Source organism: Trachinotus anak, unplaced genomic scaffold (assembly GCF_046630095.1).
Source record: "Trachinotus anak isolate AG129_WGS33_773 ecotype Australia unplaced genomic scaffold, CSIRO_AGI_Tana_v1 ptg000016l, whole genome shotgun sequence".
Lineage (NCBI taxonomy): Eukaryota > Metazoa > Chordata > Actinopteri > Carangiformes > Carangidae > Trachinotus > Trachinotus anak.
In genome coordinates this window covers 2,220,053-2,237,712 of record NW_027273867.1, presented here as the reverse complement: position 1 = coordinate 2,237,712, position 17,660 = coordinate 2,220,053, and the positions used below count along the sequence as shown (strand labels likewise).

Sequence of the window (17,660 nt, the reverse complement as noted above, 5' to 3'; positions counted from 1 at the left end):
CTCTGAATATCTTAATCATCTGACATTTGTTCTGCAGGTTAACGTCCAAGACATTAAACTGTTGACATTTGTCCTCTTTATTATAAACTGAATAATTACCCAGAAGGCTCAGCTCAGATAATCATATCAGCTGTGGGAGATTTGTACATGTTTGAAGAAATGTAGAAGCCTGTGTTACAGAGTGGAGGTGTAGACTTACAAAGGCACAGATGTTTTCTGGGTTCTAATAAAAAGATACCAATTGTTGCATTGTGGGAAATGTAGGATCCAGTGTCTATGGGTTTGACTCATATTTCACTAGAGTACTCCTAGAAAGACCTGCATCACTATTGCTGCTTCGCTCTTCAGAAAGAGACACACACACACACACACACACACACACCTCTCTTCAGGAGCAAAAGTACTAAATGCTATCGTCTAATCTTGAATGAACTGAACCCTTGGAATTTGGAGAAGGAAGTTCTCCTAAGACCTGAGTGACCTGCCTGGTTGAAGCCAAAACTCAATTATATTTAGGTCAGCATCAATAATACTCACTGGTTTTCGACTATGATTTCTGTCTTGTCCCTGTTCAGATGCAGGATATTCTGTCACATCCAGAGATTAATATTCTTCCAGCAGCTGAACAGTGAATCCAATGTGTTGATGTTATCAGGAGACAGTGAGATGTACAACACACATTTTTTTGTCCAGGTGCTGAGACCATAAATGTAATTGTGATTTCTGCCTTGCAACACAACCCGACCTGGCTCCTCTTACAGTGGTTTCAGTTAGGTTTGAAACGTTTTGCTCTTACTCCCCAGGAGGGAGTGAGGTTTACTCCTGCAAATGTTCTTCTTCACTACTTCACAGTTTTGACGTGCACTTTTCTCTAGTTCACTCAAAACTCGAAAACATGAAGAAAATCCACAAATCCAGATGTGCAAACCCAAGAAGATTGGAGGCTGTGATCACTGTCTGAATACTTCTGTCACTGTGATATTTCAGGCTTCACCTCACTAATAAATCTGTAATAAAATTCAGTTTTCACTTTGACTGATGAGAGAAACATGTCACTTCGCCTAAAACTGCAACTGTGTCCTCTCTTCAACACACCTGGTAAAGAATCTTTTGACAGCCTGATCCATCCCTGCTCATATGCCCAGCATCCAGGAGAGACGTCTGATCATGTGGATGTGGTCATGAACTTTCCATCTCCATAAGGAGAATTCAAATTCAAAACTCATTGAAAGGACTTGCCTGTCTACTGTATACAGATGGTACTAAGTCACCTGAGTAGGCGCTCAGCTAAAATAGGACTCATCTGTGATTGGTCTGCTCCATGTTCTCTTATTTGTGGTAATTCACAGTGATTTGGGTTTTGAACATACAAATCCAGTTTTTAAAATAGTGTGTAAAAATGTGCAGAATGGATTGTAGGGTTAGGGTTAGTGGTGGAGTTGTGGTGGTTGAGTGGGACAGTGAAATTTGAATGCTGTAATCATCACATACATTTCGTGTCCAGCATTGAAGTGATCCACAGCTTAGTGGACACTGACTGCTGTTGTGCTGACTGAGAAACACGTTGATAAAAAAACAGCAAAATTTACGTTTTTTTAAATATGAGACTGTTTTTTAACAGTGTATTAAGGAAATAACTTCATCAGACTTATTCCTGTTCAGAATGAGAGAAGGAGCGTTGGGCCTGGAGGTTGTGTACTGCACCAACCACCTCTACAGGTTACACATTATTTTTTATAGTTCTTGTGAGGGATACGACTGATCTTAAGTCATTAAATCTCCATTGTTTCCCTTGATTTCCTGTTAAATTAAAAATATGTCCTGTATGCATCCTTTCATTTAATTAATTATGATCAGTTTTACACTGAATTATAGAGGCCCCGAAAAGCAAGTGAATGTTTTTTGGGGTTTTTTTCCCTTTTTTTGCCAGTATCATTTTTTTAAATCTGTGAAAAAAAACCCTGGGAGGCACAATTTTTTTTTTCTTGAATATATTTTTTCACTTGCCTCTCAGGAGTTGTTTTTCACAGATGATAAAGACAAAAAATTATTTCATTTTCATTTTATTTAGAAATATACAAACATCAATTAAACATATCAATATTTTCTAATATGTTATTCTTTCTAACTCTGCAGAATTGTTATCTTTCACAAGATTTGTTGGTAGTCATGCTGGAATCATTTCATTGTGAATTGCTGTGGCTAGTGTGACAGACTGATCAATTTCACTATCGTCAGTGATCATGAAAATAAAGCCCACAACAGACAAACACTGCAGCTCCGTGAGAAGACACTGAGGGAAAAACAAAACTGACGACAAGGTCCAGAGGAGTGTTAAAAGAGTTTAAAACATTTATTATGCATACTGTCAGGAGTCATAGAAATTAACTTAAGACTGGAGTTTTGTGTTTGAGATACTGTCGATAATGTTCTTAGCAGAATATAATGCAGCACTTTGTCATATTTACAGACATGGATTTGATTCATACTGATAATCTGTTCCAACTTTCATTTTACAACATCTATAGTACAACCACGTCTGCCTTCACCACCAGGAGTCAAACAGGCCTTGTGTGATGTTACTGTGAAGACCAGGAGCCTCAGCAGAGCCCGTGGTGCTCCACACACTTCACATCAGCAGGTACCACAACAACAGGTAACAAAGAATCATTTACAACCCCTAAAAACCACAGATTTATTGACTTCAACGAGCTCTGTTGTTTATTTTTATTTTGCCTAATTGGATATCATTCCCAATAACATTTGAAATACAGTGACAGCTAGTGTTAGTGCAGTGAATAAGACAGGAAATTAATGAATGAGGCAAATGAAGGAATCTCAGATCTTGAATCGCTCCCCTACACCACCTCAGTCCTACACCCTCTCCTTTATCTCACTTTTAATGTTTTTCAGCTATTTTACAGAAACAGGCTGGATCAGGTCAGCTGATCACTGACCAGCCCTCTGCAGGAGTTCACACCGCTGACCAATGATCAGCCTCTTCTAGCTGTTTTCATGATTCCAAGGCAGGTACTTGCAGGTGAGAGGGGGCGGAGTAAAATATAGTAGTGACACATTTGGTTGTGCGGAGTCAACTCACTTAGCAGCTTGCCAAATGATGATGCCAAGTATGACGAGAACGATGGAACAAACCATGGCAAGGATGCACATCTTCTTCCGGGACTTTTGCTGTGATAAAGGAGCAGAGTGGGTTACTGGCCTGGACCTCACTGACTGACAGCACTCAGGTGTGACTGCTGCACACTCACCTGGTAGTAGCTGGCTCTCTGGAGCTGCTCTGTTCCTCGTTCTACATGAACTTCAGCATTCTCCACATTTGCCTCAATGCTATCTGCAGAGTAGAACATACACAGCAAGGTGAGCTGGGAACTAATGAAGTCACAGTGAAAACTCTTCAGGTTTGCATCCACTATAAAACAAACTTGTGTCCTCCTTGCTATTTTCTCAGAATCCTTTTTGTCGACACTATTTCCATATTATATGTTTATATTTTCCTAACAAGTGAGATCATGAGCTTGTGTGAATAATGACAGTTGTGTGGAAGAAGCAAAGGCTGAAATAGGGTGCTGTGGCGATAGATCATCATCATCATCATCATCAGCCTTTATTTGGGGGGTAGCTGAGGTTTGTCTAGAAAGTCAACAGATTTGTCACTAAGTGTTTTTTTTTTTTTTGGAAAAAAGTTCCTAAAGGAGTCTGAGAATAAAAATAGTTGTGGCTCAGCTGTAAACGCCCCCTGATGACGTACTGAAAATGTTCGCACCAAATCATTTTCAAAGAGCAACAGCCAATAGGAAACGTCCAACACTTGGCCGCCCGATGACTATCACAAGTTCTACTCTATCACTCAGTCACAGAGGGTCTGCGACCGGTCCACTGCCACTCACCGATCATCTCTCCCTGATCGTGGATCATCACTGCCAGGTCCTTGAAGATCTGGTTCACATCCATGATGTCAGACTGAAACAAACAGACACAGAGCAGGTCTCAGAATTGTGTGCTCCCAGGACGTGACAGCAGGTTTCAGCAGAGGCCAATAGCCACGGTGGGGGGCTGATGGTCTTCCAGTAAGTATTAATATTAGAAAGCCGAGGCTGACCTCCAGCTGCCTGATGTTGGTCTCTCTCTCCTTGATCAGCTCCAGGTCCTCCTCTGTGATGGCCACTTCCTCTGTCTGGGTTGTCATCTGACCCCAGTCATCTTGGCTTTATGTACAGAGTAGGGATAATGTGTGTTAACTGTTACAGTATGACAGTGAACACAGCTCTGAAGTATGATGTCCATAAACTAAGGCTCATCTTCCCTCCTGTTGTGTTTACGGTACATTGTTTTTCTCTTTCTTCGAGTTGTGAGAACAAATCAAACAACTTCCAGAAACTTTACTACAGAATTGCAGAGTGAATGTCCCTAATTGTTCTTTAACACATTCACACATGTAGTCTGCAACAGTGCTGAGTTCATCTATGGCAAGAAATCTTTATATGGAAGGTTTACAATTAAGCAAAGTGACAAACACAAATACAAATACAACACTTCCCTGCTGTACTGTGGTTCCTTCTTATGTGCATGTGCTCTCATAATGTAATGACAACCAGTTGTTAAAAGCAGAATGATTTCTCTTTTTGTTTTTGATAACTGAAAGAATGGTTTTGCTACGAGCCACAGGTGAGGAGCTGTGCTGTGTTTGAGTGTCGTCCAGCAGAGGGCAGCAGAGACCTGTCATTTGTTTACATGAGGAAAAGTTAAGAGTTGAAGAGTTGTTTCCTCTTTGAGATGGAGATGTAGTGTCCATGCCAAAAAATGAAAATGAAAAATTATCAACTGTCCAATCACAGCTCTGATAATATCTCATACACAGATGACAGGTGAAAGGAAAAGCCAACGTCAAGTCTTGTTAAGTTATTGAACATCACCAGAGCAGTTCCAGAGCAGCTCAGCGTAGATTCAGGTCTCTGGACTCTACTGGAGGATCAGCACCATAAGATCCCTCCTCTCTCCTTTGGTGTTTGAATGGTGGTGGTAGATTACAGCCCCTTTATTATTAATTCTTGTCTGCATCTATTTTTTATAAAGTCTAGATTAATTTAACTCATCTCCATTCTACACCTAGCAAAGCTCCATATTCCACAAACTGCCTGATGAAACCCTGAATGACTGACAGTCACTTACTTATCGAAAGAAACAAGCTTTTCATCCCGAGAGCCGTCTTCAGTCTGAAAGAGAGGGACAAACTCACTATTATCAAAGTCCAGTCAGAAACACAGTGCATCAACACACGGCTCTCTTCAATCTGTGTTTCATCACTTCTCTCTCACGACTGCAGCTCTGCTGTGGCGTGAAGCCACCGCTGACTCCCACTTACTGACAGGCGGGATCCAGCCCTCGCTCTGGCTACTGACTCCTTTTCCCTCTCTGCTGCACGCCGCTGGACCGCCTGGAAGTTGTTGAGAGCTGCAGAGAAATCATTCATCAGCCGGTCCCTCTGGATCTTCTGCTGCCTCTGGACACCACAGGGCAGAGAGAGACATACAGTATGAGAAAGTCCATGAGGAATTCATCGAGATACAGAGGGTCACATTTCATGTCAGAGTTTTTATCACGCCAAAAAAATTAATCAAATTTACCACATTAATTAAATCAGACTAATGGAGAAGCTATGGTGGAAAGAATCGAACCACTGACATGTTTTTGTTTTTTTCCAGGACTAAAAACTTTCTGTCCATCAGCTATAACCTTGATTATGAAATTTAACAAGCAGCTGAAATAAAAATGTACTGAGGTTACAGGCAGGAATCTTTCACAATCTCACAACTAACTTCAGAATCGATTTTATACTGAACAAAAATATAAACACAACACTGTTTTTATTCCTATTTTTCATGAGTTCAAATTAAGGATCTAAGATGTTTTCTACACACAGAGGGTTTATTTCTCTTCAGTTTTCTTCACAAATGTGTTTAAATCTGTTAGTGAGCATTTCTTCTTTGCCAAGATCATCCATCCTCCTGACAGGTGTGGCACATCCAGATGCTGATTACACAGCATGATCATAGCACAGGTGGGTCATGGGCTGGTCACAAAAAAACTAAAGTGTTGCATTTATATTTTTGTTCACTATAGATTCAAATCAATTTTTCATTTGATTTTTTGACTACGTCTTTACACTGGGGTGTCTAACTTTTACAATTACATAATCCAGATGCACCTAAAAACTTTTCACCATGCTTTTTGGCCACACAAACTGGACGAGCTGTTCTTTGTGAAAGGCAGATACTTTTGTCTTTTTCTGTGATGTAGGTTCAGGCTGTGACTCAGAGTCAGATGAGGTCATCACCACCGAAGATGTTGGGTCAAGATTACACATTTTACCTAGTAACTAAGTACATTTACTCAAACACTGAGTATTTCATTTCAGAGAGACTCTGCGACATTTATTTCACAGCTTTAGTTACTAGTTACTTTTAAGATGAAGATGTTACACATAACATAATAAGATATTATACTATTGCAATCAGGTTTTTAAAAACCACAAACATGACTTGCTGAGGTAATAAAGGCAGTAAGGTGTGTCTGCTCATGAACCAACAATGACTTTAATTGCAGCCTATTAAGTCACAACCACAGAGGGACTTTGATCTTTGCTGATATGGAAATGACTTTTACTCATTTTTTGAGTTGGCGAGCCATGAGGGCAGTTTGTGGTTCTACTTCAGTGGTGAGGGTGGGTGAGCTCGTTCTAGGGTTGCATGATCTGATCCACAGTCCGATCATCGTCACATCACCCTGTGAAATTACCAATAGCTGTTGCCCTATGAACATTTCACAATTTCTCAATTACTCTGAGTGATCAATCAAAATTAGAAGGAAAAGCTGTGTTGAAATAGGTGTCTATGGCTTTAATCTCTCTCTCTCTCTTTTTGACTGTGCCAAACTTCTTTTCACAACCATGAAAAGCAGCAGCGACATGTTTTGTCTGTCTGTTTAATCACAGCACAGCACCTACACACAACAACAAGCGTGTCAGTGACAGTCAGCTGGTTGTGAGAGTGTATGTGCTTCAGTATTGCAAGCATCAGTTATATGCGGTTACATATGTTAAACTATGACAGGGCAAATAAAATGTGATATAGTTTAATACTACCAATAATAATAGGTTAATACATTCATGAGAAAACAAGCCAATCATTGTCTTGCCTTTGGCTGAGGCAGAAGCTATCAGCGATCACTCTGATGATTGTCCATCACTGAGAACATCGTCCATCGACACAACCCCAGTTTGTCCTCTACTCTTGAAGTCACATTTAAGGTCAAATGTACTTCAGTCCAGCAATTTAAATTTTTACTCCTGTGACACTATGACATCAACAATATGGCTGACAGCACAGCCAATGGGTGACTGGTGCCACCTCTCAGCTACTGGGAGGTGAAATGAACACCACTGACATTACGTTTGGAGGTGAGTTGTGTCATTATCAGTGCTGAGTACAGAGGCTGGAGTGACAGCTGAATGGCAGTCATGATCACTCCATGACACTCATCCGTGCATGCTAGTGATACATTAGCAAATGTAGACTGACACTTACTTGCTCTGAGGGTGATGAGGGAAGAGGGATTGATCCCAACTCTTTCAGGTGCTTGTTGGTTTCTTTTGCCAGCTGGTTAGTGTAGTGTTGTATCTGCTGCCTGTGGAGACACCAGCAGTTTAGAGTAACAGACTGCCAGTCCATCTGATGAGTGAGTATCTCTAGACTACCCATCACCCATCATCCTGCACAAAGAAGTACACCTCTCTGATATATGTGACGATACAGTGTTGTAGTCCATGTGTAGAGGATGGCAATGATGTGTGCTTTAAAGATATTAACCCTAATGTCAGAGGCTCAGTCTTCATAAAGGCATGTGGACAACAGAGATATTGGAGGAGAACTGTTCTGAGAAAGTTGCAACAGTTGCACAGATCAAGGTGACAAACCAAAAGTGACAGAGTGTCTGTGTTTGTGCAGAGAGAAAACAACATGGGAGTTACTGGAGATAAGCTTGATACATACAGACGGTCCTGGAGTTCACTGGTGTCCTGTCTGGTCCCCAGCTGGTTCACCATGCTCTTGATCTGAGCAGCTGCCATGAGAACAATGCACAGAGATAAGTCTCAGTCTGGTGATCACTGTTTGTGAGGGTGGTAAAAAGTAGGTTTAGATACAAGCAGACTTTAAACACGCACGCACGCACGCACGCACGCACGCACGCACGCACGCACGCACGCACGCACGCACACACACACACCTCTCTTCAGGAGCAAAAGTACTAAATGCTATCGTCTAATCTTGAATGAACTGAACCCTTGGAATTTGGAGAAGGAAGTTCTCCTAAGACCTGAGTGACCTGCCTGGTTGAAGCTAAAACTCAATTATATTTAGGTCAGCATCAATAATACTCACTGGTTTTTGACTATGATTTCTGTCTTGTCCCTGTTCAGATGTAGGATATTCTGTCACATCCAGAGATTAATATTCTTCCAGCAGCTGAACAGTGAATCCAATGTGTTGATGTTATCAGGAGACAGTGAGATGTACAAATGAGAATGACTTGAACTGCTATAACTGATTTTGTGTTTGCTGATCAAAGAGCAAAGCTGAAGTATGTACAAAAGGTCCAACAATGGATCCTTGTGAGACTCCATACAGCATGTCAAATCTGTTAGAGGTGAAATGACCAGCTCTCAAAGCTTTTCATTAAAATGTCATGGTTGACGGTATCAAAAGGTGAGCATAACAAGCAAAGAAAGATTATTTGCGTCAGTGGTAATTCTTATGTTATTAATAATCTTGACTAGAGCTGGTTCAGTAGAAGGGAAGGTGCTGAATGGTATTTGTCATAAATGTTATCAACAATAAACAACCTTCTCAACTAGAAAATGTCTGGAGAAATTTCAAGTGTGCCTGCTGCTTGGTGTGTATCAATCAGCTGTCAGATGCTGAGTATTGGTACAAGTGGATGTGAGGGAGCACTGCATGGTAGCCAGACTCTGAAAGTGACAGTAGCTGAAGGACTATGGGTGATATCTGTGGCACTGATAGTCCTACTAGCACCACAGGCAGCGAAATGGGTGCGAATGTGACCAGAAAAAGTACTGATGGCAGGAGCTGAATCATAGACACACACACACACACAGGGGTGAACAGGGGACATCATGGACTTGCTCTCCTGTCCTGCAGACTCATCTTCACTCTGACCACTGTCACTGCAGGTACAGAGGCCTTGTTAATCTCATGAGTGACACCTGTGTTGATCTGCTGCTGTCTGATATGTCCTGCTGGGAGACGACAACACGGCTGACCGTTAAAAGGCTAACAGTTAATAAGTCTAATTAGCTAATCAGAGTCAGGTTAGTCCAATTCTGCCCAGAAACTGCTGAGTCACTCGTGCTAAGACGCTGGTTGCTATGGTGACTGGAGCCCCCACAGACAGAAGGGAAATACAGACAAACCACCATGTATCCCTAGGCAGACAGCAGCTTATACACCAAAACCTCTCATGGAAAATGCCGTCATAGCTCCAATAATACAAATCCTACCAACGCATTCTCTTCACTGTGAGCGTCCCAAGGCTTCAACAAAGACAAAGATACGTGGACCTAATGTATTATATGTGGACCTACTGTTTATGGTTTAGGAGCTGCCGCTTCACAAAACTCCCGTCACCTCTGATTTGAACAAGAACCTCAGTTTAACATGGAAGTCTATGGGGGCTTTGGACGGCACTCTCTGCACTTTGGGGGAATTCTTCAAAAAACACAACTCATATCACAGAGAGAGTAACACTAGGTGAGAGAAGACACATTTCTCTACGTTTCTATATGTCAACTGTCCATGAAGCTGGAAAATTATGGGATTTAAAAGAGGATGAAAGAGTTTTTTGTTTTTTGGGGGGGGGTTCAGGGTTGTCAGTTGGAGTGTGTGTGATGTCACACACTAACTCATAACATTCCTTGCAACGCACACCGGTTATAAAATCTGTCACGCTCTAAAAATGACATAAAACTAAAATTGTGATTTTATAGCTATTACAAGTCTTGTGACCTGTTTAAAGTTTCAGCCATGTTTTTATGTTCAAGTATGTAAAAGCGGAGTGGCTCCAAAGAGGGGTGGGTTTGATCATTTTCATGACATCTTCCTATTTACTATGCAGAAGAGTAATAAGGAGTATGATGAATAACTATATGCCTTCCTCTTTGCACAGCAGACACAGTAGTACTTTACTAAGCACTGTAACGCTTCAAAGTGGTCAGTAGTTGCTTAAAATAGCAGGGTGAAAATTGTTGTACCCACTGACATAAAGCCTTAATGAATGAGGGAAATTCCATTATAGATCGAGCAGTTAGCAAGCATATCATCTGCTTTGTGTCTAGAAGTAAGCAATGGCTTCCTGCCTGCTCTACCAAACATTCCAGACTTGCGCACACTGTGCTTGACTGTGGAGATGTAGACTTTTATTCCATTTGGCTCTAAGGACTTTTGCAGGTCCGCAGCCGTTTGTTTTGGATTCTAATGTAGTTCTGCAGCAGCTCTTTCAGTTATTTTTCTTTGTTTTCCACTCCTTGGTAGAGTCTTAGTGTGTCCATGTGTTTCTTCCATTTCTGGATTATGTTGGTACTGGTATCCCTAAAGGCTTTGAAATATTTTTATATCCCTCACCAGCTTTATGAAAGTTTGCCAGTTTCCTTTTTAGATCTTCTGACAGCTGATCCCATTGTTGCTGTTGCTCTCAGCAAACTGATTGAAACTGCTCTTGGAGATCTACCCCAGTGCAAACATAAAATGCAAGCTTGATTAAAATGCCTGGTGACACTCATCAAGCACTATGTGCCAAAAATGCTTTTTAAAGGTTAGAAACCAGGTTTTAAATATTACAGTTAATTACCTAAAAGGTTTATCAAAGGGGGTGTGAACTTTTGAGCTTGCTATTTAAGATACATTTGGACTTGGACTCAGCTATTTTAACATTGAGGCAATACCATAAAAGATATATAGATAATATATAGATAAATAATTATGGAAGGCTATTTTGAAGATGAACTTCGCAATAGAGGTTTATTTTCAAATTTCACCCAGGGTGTAAGGGGGAAGCCAGCTTTTGCACTAAACTGTATGTGATCAAGTTTTTCCAAATCACACATTTTATCCTGGCACTGAGTAATTTTCTCTTTGTGTGCAACAAAGTGAATGTTTATTCTTAAATGAGACCTGCTTACTGCCCATAGGTGTGGAGTGGATCAATAGAGAAGGAAAGGGAGAGGACAAATATCACCCAAAAGGAGGATGGAGTGTAGTGGAAATCTACAGACTCTATCAAGCTTCCTAGACAAGAAAACTGTAGATAAGTTGATGAAGAATTTTACAATCAGGTTTACAATCAGGGAGATAACCTCATTAAAATATGCAATAATTAAAATCAATATAGTTAATTAAAATTAGTGTATGTGATGGAATAGTGGCATTAGAATGTGCCACCAAATTTGGGGACTGCAGCCAATCCCAGCTGACACTGGGGACAGGCAGGGTACATACTGAACAGGTCACCAGTCTACTGCAGATTGATGTGATGACTGCTGTGAAATGACAGCGCTAACCACTGCACCACTGTATCACTGTTATGCTTGACCTGAGCTAAAACCAGATAGATGTTAAAAAAGTAAATGTGGTATTGCATGGAGCAGAGTTACGGTCAACCACAATCAAACAAATACTACTGACAGCTCAGTAAAATCCTGCACTGATGATGAAAATTGCCTAAAAAACAAACTCGTTCAGCACAGTGGGGGAGACAGCAGGCTGACACAGCATTCTCCAACATCACCCCTCAATCAGTTAAGGAGTGAGTGAATTTGTCTGGCCACAGCCAGTCTGCCTCACACTGTTGCAAAAAGAGCCACTGCTATATGTGAAGCACTTACTGTTCTGTGTGATCTTCTGGATGTTGGAGCTGCATGTTTGTATGAGGGTGTTGAAGTCCCGTGGGACAGGGCGGAAACTCTCTGCTTTGCCGTATGACATGTCTGCCAAAAGGAGCTTTTACCTTTGGAGTTGAGCTTTATCTGCAGACAAAAGGTATTTTTTTAAAATTAGGAACAATTAAAATGTGTTCCTCAGCAACTGCCATGTTTGCTATAGGATGTGAAAAGGCAGACAATGGCAAAGACAGCAGGTGCACAATACTGACCACTTGTACAAAGAGCATCAGTACAGCAGATGTAAACTATCATTCTGACACAAGAAACTGGGAACAAGAGTTTGTTTTTTAACGTTCGGCTAACAAATATAATTTTACATAGTAGCAGAGTAACTCTTGCTACGTGACTTCGCCCGCCCAATGTCCCAGAACAGTGAGGATGCCATCGTATTATTGACGGAGGAGATTGACCTAAATAAGATAACTTGGTCCAATAACAACTGTTAGCTTGCTAACAATTTAGCCTGCTAACGTCGAATCCTTGAAGCTCATAGAAATTAAAGATGATGTAGAACAAATTATATCTGCTGAATCAGAATACGAACGCATTGCCAACGTGGTTTGTATACACATTTGTGGTCAACATATTAAGCGTGTTATCTTCCTCTGTTTATCTACCGAAAGTTACGGGAGGGCGTACAGAATTAATCTATGCTCAGCTGTTAGCTTTCTAGCTAACTGACGTTAACTTGCTGCTTCAAATTGTTTAGGATTAACTGGCTATCTTGAAATAGCTGAGCCTGTTTTTCGCCAACTTAGACTGAGATACAACAACAGACAGTACAACTATTGCGTTTAATTAAATAGAACAATGTAATACTTGCTTATTTGGCAGCAAATGAGCACATAGGCGTGATGTTTCTCGTTCTGCCGTCGAGATTCTGCCCTTCCTGACTTGTGACGACGTCGCGTAACGTTCGGGCCACGCCTGCGCAGAATCGCTCCAGCCGAACGCAGCCGAATACAGCGGCTCAGCAGTTTTTTAATACATTAGCAAAAAATTTCTAAAAACACGTTTATACTTGTGATGGGCAAAAATGTGAATTTCAACCGTTTAAAATTAAATCTACAACACAATTAAGTGAAGGTGTCTCAATACATCCTGAAGCCATCAAAATTAGAAATGATACAATTAATATTTTTGTATATACCGTAAATACCAAATATATATATTTTTTAAAATTGACAATTTTAATGAACAATAAAATATACATGCATAACATTTCATCACATTTTTGGAGTATAAATGTTTATATAAATGAGGTATAGACGTTGCTCCTTATATTAAGTAGACATCCATCCAGAAAAAATATGTTGTTTAGTATGTGCATGTTTTTAAAACTGCATTAGACTGGTTTCATAAATATGATTGAATAAAGATATAATAAATATAATTTAATAAAGGTAATTAGTTTTGCATACCTTAATGTTTATTTAATGTATGATTTAAATCATTCACAAACACATGGTTATCCAAACATCTTCTATAATAAGATCAAACGGGACACTGACACTTTGCATATGAGCTGCATAGTTTTAATTCATGCTATGCACATCTATATTAAGTAATGTATAGTCATATTTTATGTATTTGCAAGGTGTGAACATATTAAAATCACATACGTATATGGATCGTTGCTGTGAATTTTGGACCCAAAGTGCACAACATGAAGAGATATTTAGTAGTTTAAAGGCAGTTTTATTGAAGGCTTGTGGGGTGGCAGAGGCTGGAGCTTGTGTCTGGACTGGTGGAACAGGGCAGGCAGACAGCAGAGGAAACAGCACATTGAACTGGAATTACAAGTGTGGACTGCACTGGATGTGGCAGACAGTTGGAGAGACTGGGATGAACCTGAGGCACAGGCAGACAAAGGACTAGCTGAATTCGGGCAAACACAAGGTCAGTACAGGCAAGACCAAGGAACGTGACTGGAGCGTTTGAGGAGATTGAACAATTTGGTGAAGACTAGAGGGAAGGTTTAAATACTGTATATACTGTACAATGTGACCCATCTGCTCCCTCAGCAGAAATCCAGATTCATCATCAGAAACATTCAAACCAGTCTGTCTGAAATAAACATGTCATGGTCATCTTCATGGTTTACCCTAAGTCTATTTATGTTTGCACCAACCACCAGCATAAATTCCTTGGTAATAAAACTGATTCTGATTCTGATTCTGACATGATTGGCTGATTGGATAATTGTATGAACAAGCAGGTGCACAGGTGTTCCTAATAAAGTGCTCAGTGAGTGTATAGTGCATGCTCATATGTAACTGTGTTACCCTCAGCCCTGTCTCCAGCCCCTGCTCACCTCTCCCAGGCCACGTTCCCCCCTTCATCTTCCCAGAGCTGAACTTCTCCAGCTGTCCACCAGATGTCCTCAGACTTCCCCTCTTTCTCTCATCACCTGACCACTCCACCCATCCACACATCTGTTCCCACTCCTCATCAGTCCTGCAGTCACCTAAGCTCTCTCCACTTGCACCTCATTTTCTAATCAGCCTTGCTACCGCTTCACCTCCCCTGTTCCGGACCAGATCGTCTGCCTCATATCGTTGTGTGTTTACCTTTGTCCCTGCTACCTGTGAGTAGCAACCTGTTGTCTGTACTTCCCTGTTAATCCACCCGTCTGTAAGCCTGGTTTTTCTTCAGTTCTCCAAGTAAAGTTTCCTCACTGAACCTGCCTGTGTGTCTGTGACAGGGTCCAGAAATTAACAAGCTGAGATGAAATCAGACTTTAATTCGTGCTACAGTTCATCCATCGTGAGGTCCTGATAAAAGAATCTGAACTGATTATAGATGCTGCTGCACTTACGCAGTGGGTTCATCATTTCCTGCATGTAACTGGCAGTGATGTCACCAGTTGGACTCGCACGATTTCTCTGGATTGTTCTTGAAGTTGTGAGTCACTTCCCATCTGATCAAAATCTTTATTTTAGCACAACATTCTCCTAGCTAACACCTAAAGACTCAAGTACACTGCATTTCCATCACACTATATTTTTTTCCCATTGTCTCCATCATACCACAGCCAAGAGTGCGCGTGTATGTGTGTGCGCGTGTCTGAAACATTTGTCTGCCATGTCACTGCTTGTAGCTGTCAGTCATCACTCTGGCCCTCAGTGGTTTCCAGTTTCCCAGTGAAACCAGACACTGATGAATGGGAAGTGTGACACCTCCAGGAAGGCCAGCAGTGTGTGTTGTGACAGCTTTGGTTACTGCAGTCACTCAGATTGTGGGTCAACATGTTCAGTTCAGGAAACTCTGACACTGAGAGCCTATATTCTGTTAGCACAATATACGAAGCTTTGCAGCTCAACAATAACACCTAGCAATAGTCAAATCCATTTCTTTATCCATTTGGTATTTTGATTAGATTCAAATGTATTATGTATATTGTTTTCAGGTCCATATGGACGTCCATCCCATCCTCATGGACGTGATATCTCAGTAACGCCTTGATGGTACTTCTTCAAATTTGGCACGAACATTCATTTGGACTCAGGGATGTACTAGATTAGATTTTGGTGGTCAAAGGTCAAGGTAAGTGTGACCTCACATAACACTCTTTAGCCATTACTCAAGACTTCCCACAGCAATTTCACACAAATGGTTATTATTTTATATGACTCTGGATCCAACAGGGATGTAATCTGAAACTAGTTGGAGTGGTGGAGCGATACAACTGCAAGGTGGTGATGCTAGTTGTCAATGTGCAGAGTACAGATACAAACTGCTGCACCAGAAGTGCCCTGTTGGTGCAGCAGGAAAACTGAAGGGGGTCCAAAAAGGATTTCTGATGTTGGCCGGTGTGAACTTCTCATTAGCTTAGCACACAGACTTCAACGTTTCCCCTGTCTTTGTTTACGGTCTTGTTGCTGGACACTTCTGGTTGGGGTGAGTTGTCCATTGTATCCTTTCTAACTCTGGTGATAACACTTTTACATGCACACGACTATTCTTTTTATGTTTTACAGTACTTCCATTTTACCCACGTTGTGAATGTTATAATTGTTAATATTCAGATGTGTATGATCTGTTTCAGAGACATTTCCCATCTAAACTTCTCACATGGTTTTATTTAAAGGTCCTGTTAAGATTGTAAGGTGAAAGTTAGATCAAAAAAAAAACAAAACAGAAAAATTCTGTGGAGTGACCAGATACACAACCACCACAACAACCAGTCTTTGGTTAATTTATTTCTTTTCTTTTCTTCATCTCTAAAGCACAATCATCAGTGTAGGGTGGAATCAGCTCAAACTGTGCTCCAAGTGATGCAGGCTCTAGGCAAGTTCGGGTGTTGAAGAGGAAGAGTTTGCTCAGCTGGGGGAGGAGGATCCTTAAAGACTCTCAGTCTCCAGCTGTTCCTCCTGTCTTTGATGGTGGTCTTTCCTTAAAAGATCACTGCTCTCAGCCACGCAACAAGCCCCACCCACCTCTACCCACCATCCAACCTCGCAGGATTTAGTTTCTCTGAGTGTTTCCTGAAATCTGCTATATTTTTATTAGATCACCGAAGAGAGACTCAGATCCTCTCTTCTGATTGGCTGACTGACCTGTTGTTACTAGAGCTCCAGAGAGAAGCCTGAGAGAGGAGATGTAAAACTACACTGAGATGGTTTTTGGTTCTTAAAACCACAAATATATCTTCTGATGGAGATCAACACTTCAGATAAAACACTGAAGAAGTGTGAAATATGGGACCTTTAAATGACTGAGAGATAAAAGTATCCAATAATTCACAAAAAGATTAGAGAAAAGTCCTAAATAGATTTGTGTAGCAGAACTGACCCTTAAGTTGGGTACCAGTGGACTAAACTACCTAAAATTAGGTAAAGTTGTTAACCTGACCTGTCCTCAGGTTCTTTTCATTTCTGTTAAGCAGCCTGTACCTGGAGGGTGGAGTCTTTTTTGACCACCTTTGTTGGAAGCACCTGGGCCCAGTGCCTGGCCAGGACTCCAGCTCGGCTCCAGCACATTTGTAGTTACATTCATGCACACAAGCACCTGCACCAGTGATTCAACAGATGGCCACATCAAATGGTTTCCTTAGTTCTTTAACTGTTTATTTTCAATAAATGACTTATTTGCCTTCATCCTGCGTTTCCCTCACATTTGTCATGGCTTTAGAGCCAAATCGTGAAAAACATTGGAATCACATGTATGTGAGGCATTTAGGGCACATCTGAAAATCTTCGATGGGCTTCTTTGCATGGGGCCATAGTGCTGAAGCATTGATGGGTAACAATCTAATAATATAACATAAAACAATTTATCAGTCACAAGGGACATTTAACTACAAAACAAGATATTTGGTGATAATACATCTCTACAGTATCAGTACTTTTACTGCTGTGGAATGTAAACATCTGATCCAGGTTTCTGAACATTCTCTGCCATGCTCACAGGAGCATCATCAACTCAAGCTAAGTAGCAACATGCAGATCATTGCATCGTTCGTTGCATTACACATGTAAACATATTCATTGATGTCCATATGAAGTTTATGCTTTTGTAACATTTTTTAAGAAGTTGACTCCTGCTTCTGTTTTTGATTTGGATGGGAGAGGAAAAGAGTTTGGAAAATAATAATAAATAAAACATGGAATCAATATAGCTTCCAAGT

The 17,660-nt window shown here is 40.8% G+C and overlaps 1 protein-coding gene across 2 annotated transcripts; it reads right to left on the bottom strand.

Annotated features, from left to right (window-relative positions):
* Window positions 1-2,329: 2,329 nt before the first annotated feature.
* stx12 (syntaxin 12) lies at window positions 2,330-12,993 on the bottom strand. 2 transcript variants are annotated; one of them, XM_071500363.1, is made up of 10 exons: window positions 12,855-12,993; window positions 11,975-12,115; window positions 8,070-8,139; window positions 7,605-7,704; window positions 5,384-5,521; window positions 5,191-5,234; window positions 4,121-4,226; window positions 3,909-3,981; window positions 3,270-3,352; window positions 2,330-3,189 (listed from the first exon to the last, which is right to left on the bottom strand). In XM_071500363.1, the coding sequence occupies exons 2-10, from the start codon at window positions 12,072-12,074 to the stop codon at window positions 3,097-3,099; spliced, it is 807 nt and encodes a 268-aa protein (XP_071356464.1). In that variant the 5' UTR covers window positions 12,075-12,115; window positions 12,855-12,993; the 3' UTR covers window positions 2,330-3,096. The 2 variants fall into 2 exon arrangements, with proteins under 2 accessions (XP_071356464.1, XP_071356465.1); XM_071500364.1 differs by having other exon boundaries at window positions 12,851-12,982.
* Between the last annotated feature and the right edge of the window lie 4,667 nt (window positions 12,994-17,660).

What these genes read in the sequence shown, in the direction of transcription:
- stx12 (XM_071500363.1), bottom strand. Translation starts at nt 12,074, where the DNA reads ATGTCATACGGCAAAGCAGAGAGTTTCCGCCCTGTCCCACGGGACTTC. An exon ending in AGTGAACTCCAGGACCGTCT is followed by an intron (nt 7,705 to 8,069) that starts GTATGTATCAAG and finishes GTGTCTCCACAG; the next exon opens with GCAGCAGATACAACACTACA. An exon ending in CCAACATCAGGCAGCTGGAG is followed by an intron (nt 3,982 to 4,120) that starts GTCAGCCTCGGC and finishes TGTTTGTTTCAG; the next exon opens with TCTGACATCATGGATGTGAA.